The sequence below is a fragment of the Buceros rhinoceros genome, unplaced genomic scaffold (genome assembly GCF_000710305.1).
Source record: "Buceros rhinoceros silvestris isolate BGI_N320 unplaced genomic scaffold, ASM71030v1 scaffold14450, whole genome shotgun sequence".
Lineage (NCBI taxonomy): Eukaryota > Metazoa > Chordata > Aves > Bucerotiformes > Bucerotidae > Buceros > Buceros rhinoceros.
This window is the reverse complement of record NW_010387984.1, coordinates 4138-12485: the sequence shown is the minus strand read 5'-3', so window position 1 is coordinate 12485 and position 8348 is coordinate 4138. Positions and strand designations below refer to the sequence as shown.

The window sequence follows — 8348 nt, the reverse complement described above, 5'->3', positions numbered from 1 at the left end:
GGTTGTTGCCGCTCCACCCTGCCCAGAGATTTTCCTGGCTTATCCTGGGACATGTGGATTCACTGGGCAGCGGGCTTTGCTCTCTAAGGACTGCTGGCAACTGGCCTTACTGACGCGAGCCTCTCACCCTTGTAAGTTGGCTGGTGCACACAGATCACCATTTTTTCATACTTGCTGGGTGATGCTCCTTACCCCCAGCCCAAAATATTTTTTCAACCTTTCATGCCCAATCCCATGAGATTTTAATTCAAATGCAAGCTGCGTTTTGGAACTGGAGCCAGCGGGGCTGGTGCGCTGAGGGTAATTATTTTTAAGTTTCACTTCTGACCTTTTTTTTGGCATTAACTTGGTGTTCGTAGCAGACTCTGTTAAGGTGGTTGCCTGGAACTGCACTGCTCCACAGAGTGATTCCTATAATGCTGTATGCAACAAACATCACCATTAAAGGCAGTAAATAAATCAACACGATCACTGCAATGTGATACCTGAAAAAGAAGAACAAGCATGTTTTTTTATAGTCAGTATGTCTCTTGAAGGGCTTCTGAAATTGTCTTTTGGCCGTGTATGTCTGGATCCTTAAACCCCAAAGCATAAAGATGCAGAAATTTTGCCTACAAACATAGTTACAGGTGCTTCTCTGGACAGCAGAAGCTCATCTGCCTTGTGCTGTGGTGGTTAGTCCTTGGACTGGATTCACTGCTCTTTCAAAACAGAGTAATGTCGTTTATCCTTTACCAGAGAGTTACAGTCCATGGCCACCTGCGCCGAACTTTACTATCCCACTGCACTCAGGAAAGTGAGACATCTGAGACTTGTGGCTGTAAAAATACAAACCTATAAATCACAGATATGGAAAAGGAACATTCCAAAAACTACAGAGTAACTTGATGAATCCAATAGTGCCCGCGGCTTAAATTGGCGACAGTGAAAAAACCTGGATCAGGGACTGCAAAATGTCACTGGCTGCGAACAGGGAGCACAGAGTCGCAGGGAAGGAATATTGCCTGCTTACAGCATGCAGGAAGTGAGTGGCAGTCGTTGCTGGCTGTTCTTGTTTATGTGTGCACGCACAATTATACACCACCAACAGGCTGCTCGGTTACTGCTCCAGCCAAAAGTGCTGGCATCTCCTTCGGCTGTGTTTTAGCTCGGCCCTTCCTCGCTTTCCATGTTATCCTGAAAGCTTCTGCTGGTTCCCTCATGCTGGGGTTTGATTATTTTAAGCAGTCACCATTTATGGGGAGGGAACAACCTGCTCTCTTGGTTACAGCAGCTGTCAAATTAACATAAACAGTGTAAAAACGTGGATTAGGCGGGAGGGCTCTGGCCCATGCTGCTGGCAATGGCCACAAAAGGCTGGGTGCAGATGGTCTTTCTCAGTATGACAACGCTCTGGAGACACTCGCCGCGTTAGTGAGCGGGGTCAACTGCTTTGCAGAGCGCTGTCGAAATGGGTGTTGGGGCACTCGGGGGTGTTTGCTCCTTGGGTGGTGGCAAATATCAGAGTGGTGGCTGCACACAGGAAAATACTGTATTTGTGCAGTGCGGGGAGTTTGTCCCTGCCTGTTTTCCACCTCTCCCGATTGTCCTCAGAGCGGTACCTCTTCTGAAGGTCTAATACAGTGTGTGGAACGCAGCGAAGCCCTTTGAGAGTTCCCATCCTTGGAGGATGAGGAAGGGGTGGGATCCTAAGCTTTGAGCCCGTGGCAAAAAGAAGCTTTTAGCCTTGTAGTTTTGCTACTTTACTTTGTTACTTACTGCAAAGTTTACTGCAAAGTTTTTCCCTGTCACCAGGGAAAAAATCCTCTCTGGTTATGGTTCTTTATTTTGGTTTAACTTTGCAAATTCAGTCCCTTCATACCCAGTATTTCTCAGGCACTGGCAGTCACAGGAGTGCGTTGTTTGGCGGTTTTTAAACTTGTTTCTATTGTAATTATACACATTTTTCCTGTAGAAAAGGATTTCCCTTTGTTCTGAAGTTTAGAAATCTTGAAGACTGGTTTTACTCAGCTAAGAAGGATGTGGAGTCATCTCCATTTCTTTGGTTTTTTTTGGGTTTCTTAGTATTCCTTTTCCTCAGTGTTTGGACTAGCACATGAGTGGCTGCACGTGGCTTTTTCTCTGTGGTCTGTACTGCAGTCATCTGTCCCAAGAGATCCATCACTGAAGATGATTTCTGGGAACACTGCTTCCAACTTCCTTTCTAGGGGAGCTACTGAAACCTGCAAATTTGAGGCTGTTCAGGGAGGGCGAGCTGGTGAACGATGTGTTGTGTTTGGGAGCTGTTGCGCTTCAGCTGGGGATCCCAGAAAGAACCTGCCCCATTATTTGCCCTGTTCAGCCCACAGGGATTTTGTAACTATGCTGGGAAACTCTTGTTTCAATCCTTCACAAGCCATGGTTGAGGCAGAAATAAACCTCATGCTTTTCATCTGAATGAAACAGTCATCAGTGACTTATCTATCAGTGATTTTCTACTATCCCTCATTCTCCACGACAGCAGCCTGGCGCACTGTGTTCCCCAGCACGTGCCATGGGGCACCTACCAAGGAGCCCTGAGAGGAACATCACCCAGCATGATGTGAGCCTGGTTTTACCCTTTGGTCTTCTGTGACTCTGGAGACTGGGGGACAACTGAGCGCCAGTGGCTGAATATGCTGCACCTTGGCCAAACTTACATGATGCTTCTGGAACTTGGCACATACTAGTGTGAAAACCAATTAGTTTGGTCGTAACTAACCATAGGAGGCATCCACTTGTCTGCCAGAGATGAACACTGAGAAGTGAAAAATGTCTCTGGTGCATGGAGCTGGGCAGAAGCGTTCACAGTGAAGAATGGATGCGGGGATTTAGCACTTGGTTTTGGTTTGAAAAATTGTTTCCATTTTGTTAATCGATTTGTTCCTTTTCCGCAGTTCTTCCATTACTACTTCGTATAATTTGTTTTGCTTGCTAAATTTCTCAAACTGCTCAGTGTACCACGTGCTTTGAATAATGATTAATCACAGCAGATCCCCTGAATGCAGGATATGGCTTGTTTCATCTGTTTGGACAATCTTGCTTTAAAGCAGGAGGAAATTGCCATGAGGGTTAGGAGCTTTTGGGAGCGCAGATGTGTGCCCAGATAAGTCAGTCTATAAAACCTTAGGATGTTTGATATGTGCTTCTCTTTTCTTATTTCTTCCCCCTGCCCCCCCTGAAGAGCAGCATAATTTTTAGCTAATTACGTGGCTTCTCAACATTAAAGATACCCAGTTTCTTCCTGCCTGATGGAGGGAGAAACTCCAAAATCTTTGGAACCAGGATTTATTGCTTGTTTAGAGACATTTCATGCTGGTTTCTCTTAAATCCACCAAGCCCTCTATCTAGAGTTTCCAGATCTTATAACCAGTTTTCAAAGCAGAGGACAATGGTGCATCACCCTTTTTTACTCTGAGCCGTGATCTCCTGGCAGCTTTTTCCACGGCTGGCTCAAACCGAGCTTAGATGGGCTGCCCCAGACTTATATTCCCCTGCTGCATGGTTCCCCACTGCCCGTAGCCGACAGTTTGGAGAAGAAATGTATTTCCTAGTTAGCTTTCGCATGAATTGGGAGTTTTCTCGTTTCTCTTACGTGAGCTGGTGCTTGGATCCGACGTCATCGGGCCAGACGACAACGCACTTTGTTGTTCCATTGTCCATCATGATCTCGGCGTAGAAGCACTGCGGGAAGGCGAGCCCAAATGCCACCAGCCAGATGATCCCTATGATGACTCTGGTGCTTCCAGCAGAGAGCCTGGGCTTGAAGGGATGAATTATTGCCACGTACCTGCAAAAGAAACAGGTAATGCTTTTACAGTTACATTGGTAGGCTACATAACAAATAGTAAAAACTCACCAGGATGGTACAGTGGGCTTTAGTTACAGAGGCATTTTGACAGGTTCCAGGCTATAAAACATTAGAAGGAGCTAAATCCTTTCTGAAGAGAACGATTGCAAGTCTTAAGGCAGAATATATTAAACCCACGTGGATGGATGTTTCTGGTGTGAGGAGGAAGCAGTCATCTATACCCTCTGCATATGGTTTTCACAAGGATTCCCCTTATTTCAAATTTTTCTTTTTTTTTTCCAAATTAATTTTTCAAATGCTTTATGTGTTTGATCTGAAATTCCGTGCTGTTAACTGTTCATGTTAGTTTGGAGTTATGCACTGTTTAATACCCTGCCTATTTCTCTTTCCTCTACCAACCAAAACCTCTCTTTTCCCCTAATGTGTCACTCTCCTCTGACACCCCCTATTATCACAACAGCAGACAGGGGTCTTGGGGATCCTTTTCCCTGAATCTTTCCCCACTGATTTTTAGCTGCAGAAAACTCTTCCACCTCTGCCTGTAAATAAATGCTTGAGCACTTGTGCTTGCAGTGGAAGGGAAAGTCTGACGCTTTCGCCCCACACCTGCTCGGAGCCCTCAGGGCACGTCTGAACTATCGGGTTACTCGCAAGCCCAGCGCGCTCTGGTTTTGAGTTCCCTGTGTAGAAATACAGGGCATCATAATGAGTACATAATCAATTACGCATTTCTTGTCATGCTTTCCGTACTCTTTGTCATGGTTGTTTCAAAGGCAAAATAGAGTGGAAAATGCCGATTGCCGCCTCGTTTTCATAGTGAAAATGTGACACGCTCTGTGCTGTCTCTTGGCTGGGCCGTTGGGAGGGAGCTCTGCCTGGCTGTGGCTGCAGGACAGCGGGCGGCTGCGGGGACAGACAGCACAGTAAGTGAGCCAGAGCTGCACGGCAGCAGAGCCTTATTTAGCTATAAATTTTTCATGTCACGTCGCTTTTCTTTAGCTTGTCACAGGCAGTATTATACAATGCTCGAATCTGGTCAGGGAGGAATCAAGTGGCAAACGTCCTCCAGAATATTTGCCCACAGAAGTGGCCAAATGAGCAATTGGTGGTTCTCGGCGAACAGCAAGTCCCGGGTATAAATGATGTCACGCGCTGTGCAGCCGAAGCAGCCCGCCGCAGCAGCCCGCCGCAGCAGCCCGCGTGGCAGATACTGAAGGTATTACAGGGTGCTGGGTGGAGGCTTTCCCACGCAGCCAGGGGTGCACCCCTGAGGCGAGCTGAACTTTTAGGCAAGCTCCTGCAAGACGGGAGATTTTGCTGATTCTGCTGACATCCCCTGGCCGCCCTTGCTGTGTGGCAGGGCTGCCTTTGCCACCTGCTGCTCTTGCTCCCTGTACCCTCCCTCCATGACCCACTCCCTGTGATGTCCTGGGATGCTGACTGGGACCACGCTCCTGACACCCCTCCTCTGGTTCTCATCCCGTGCAGACAAAAACAGGCACATTTCTTGTTCACTTTCCGAAGAGGGACGAGGAGACTTTGCTCACTGGAGTGTGGAATTTGAGCTGATACACTACGTTTCCGCCTGGAGAGCAGCGGAGAGCGTGCAGTGGAAACAGCTGCTCCGGTACACAGAGCAGCTTGAAACGGGGCAATAGAGCGGTCCTAAAATCGAAGGTGAGTTGTATCACCAGGACCTCTTCCATGGCCAAGACAGACTTACAGAGCTGTTGCTTCTTAGCCTCCTTCCTTACAATAAACCACTTCAAAGGACGTTGTTTTATTGAAGTTAAACAACGGAGCCCAAGTGGACGCCAGTTCTTGTAATAATAAATGGAAGCCGTGAGTTTCCAGGAGACAGTGTCAGGATCTATTTTAAGGTTAAGCAAAGAATAGCTAAATATGGTTTGCAGCGACATGCCAAGTTTTCTTCCTGATCTGTGCCATGTGACTACAGAGATTTTGGCTCTATAGGTACTTTCATCAAAGGTCCCCAAGGAGCAAGAGTAGGGAGACATACTGAGGACAGGCTGAAATGGATTTATAAAACAGCAGTTACCAACAACCCTTGGTTTAAAGCCAGTAACAGCAAAAGAGTATTTGAGTTTAAAACTGAGCTGCCGCTGCTTCTAAATAGGGATTTGCTTTCATCTGGACAATTGCAGGCTGATAGGCACGTTGCTCATCCCTGCGCTTATTAGCGATACGCTCGGCAGGGGCGGATGTCCGGTGCTGTGCCATATCCCCAGCTCCAGGGCGGGTTTCAGCAGGCATTATGTGCACACAGGGCAAAGCTGCCTTTCTCCTGCTACTTTGCTTATCTGGTTTGATATGTCTTTCACTTGGGTGTGCTGGGGTGAACCCAGCTGTGAGCAGGGGCAGGAGTTATGACGGTGAACCCAATGACTCACAGAGCAATGCTTTTTGGATGGCTCCAGAGGGACGCTGGCTCCTCTCCCAAGGGAGCTGGAAGGGCCCTTTGTGGATATGTGCGCTTGATAAGGAACAGAGGAAACTGCAAAGTCAACGGGAGGGCTTGATAAAGAGCTGCCAGGTATTTCTGGACACCAGCTCCAGCTGCCCAGGGGAAGACCTTCACCATGGGATTGCGGCAGGGACATAGTTTGGAGAAGATACAGATGTTCCCAGCGCCAGGCAGAGAGTGGAAGTAATGGAGGGAAGACGGGAGGGAAGGAGGGCAGAGTCTAGAAGGGAGCTTAACCTCCTCTGCGTCTGTAACGTGCCATTGCTGCTAAGAGAGGAAATTCCCACGGACTTTTGGCCACTTTCTAGTAAAAGAAAACCAGCATCACGCTACTTAACAATGAGCTGTAAACACACTCAGACTCCACAAATTCAAGCTCAAGTAAAAGAGACTTGGCAGATAGAAGAGAGTTTATGGAAATACCACATTACACCAGAAGTCAAACAAAATCACTGCAATTGCTTTCCTTCTTTCTTGGAATAAGTCATTCTTGTGAACTACTGAAGTAGACTCTGCCAGTTCTGATCCAGTTCCCATTATTTCTGGTGGTTTGCTGGACTCACAAGGGGGATTGTGGATGCTGATACTTTCAGCATCCTGCAGCATATTCGTATCGCTCCAGCTCTGTCCAAATGAGAGGTCCTGCTCGTGGTTTCAAAAAAACACCTGAGTTTGCAGGACGACGGGGAAACAATTTATGATCAGTAACAAGGGAAGAATAAAATACCAGCCACTTCCACTCGTTACACATTCGGGTGTGATTCAGACCAGGGATAAGGCAGCAGAGCTTTCCTTTCGTGCCATAACTAGCATCTAACCCCACAGCCTATTTGCCTGGCGCTCCTCCCGCTCTGCTGATAAGGCTCCAGATACAGTAGGTGGGGGCCAATTGCGCAAAGTATTGCAATAATTTTTTATAACTTACAGTGAATTTTTCAGACCTTATCTTTTCCATTTTCCTCTTACCTTTCTGCAGCCACGGCTGTCATGGAGTAAATGCTCACAAACATTGCGGTGATGGGGAACCAGTTCAGAAACCTGCAGAATTCCTCACCAAAATACCAGACGTTGTGACTGGCATAAATAAAATTGAAGATGGTATTGAAAGCGGACATCAGCAAATCCGAAAGAGCCAAATTAACGATAAAGTAATTGGTAGCAGTCCTCATTCTCCTGTGCGCAAGAATAATCCAGATGATGGTGACGTTGCCAGCGACGGAGGTGATAACGATGAAGGAATAGGTGATAGCCCACAAAGCAATTTGCCATCCCGGCTGGGTAAACTGGGTTGCTGCCGTCCAGTTGCCGCTGTCCATGAGGGAGTCAGCCTGCGAAATGTTGCTAGCATTTGGAATAGAAAATGTCCTCATGGTTTTTTCTCTGGCTAAGCCTAAAATAAAATCTTCTGGCACCTGCTCATTTTCTTGCAGTAGGTGCTGGTGTTATGGATCCCCATGCATACGACTAAGTGCCATTAAAAAGACACTGGGATCAGATGTCTCCTGTCCTCTCATCCTGTTTTCTAGGTGATGCAATGCAATTCCAGGAGGAGATGGGTGGTACTGGGGGCCTCCTCCTTGCCTGGCATTTTAACCACTGCTTGAAGAGTGAAAACTAAAGAACAACTCTCCCCCTTGAGTTTCTTCTTTTCTCTAAAAAAGAAAGAAAATAGGAAGGAAAAAAAAAAAGAAAGGGAAGGAGGAAGGCGTTTTCCAGGTCAGTGACAGGCGATGTCTTCCTTCAGATTATTTTTAGGGCCAAGAAAATATAAAAGGAATTATCAAGCCAGAAAACACTTCGATCCAAGTGGAAATCCTCCTTCTTCAGGGCAGCGGTTTTCCAAGGCACCAGGTATCTGAATCCTCTGCAGCGGAACTGAGGACATTTGGTTTTCTTTGCCTGTCCAACCGTTAAGCGCAAGGCAGGAGCCGCACTGGGATAAATTCTCCACAGGTTTTAAGGGGACTTTGAAAGGAGGTGGAGCTTCTTGCAAGCAAAAACTAAACAACCAATTTGACATCAAATGAAACATGG

General features: G+C 46.9%; 1 protein-coding gene across 1 annotated transcript in view; it reads right to left on the bottom strand.

The window, feature by feature from the left end:
* TACR2 (tachykinin receptor 2) overlaps positions 1 to 7684 on the bottom strand; it is a 9696-nt gene extending 2012 nt beyond the window's left edge. Inside the window, exons 1-3 of the mRNA XM_010143031.1 lie at positions 7281 to 7684; positions 3614 to 3808; positions 329 to 485 (exon numbers count right to left, since the gene is read on the bottom strand). Of these exons, the coding sequence (XP_010141333.1) occupies positions 329 to 485; positions 3614 to 3808; positions 7281 to 7684 (756 nt within the window). The remainder of the gene's footprint in view (positions 1 to 328; positions 486 to 3613; positions 3809 to 7280) is intronic.
* Positions 7685 to 8348: the final 664 nt, after the last annotated feature.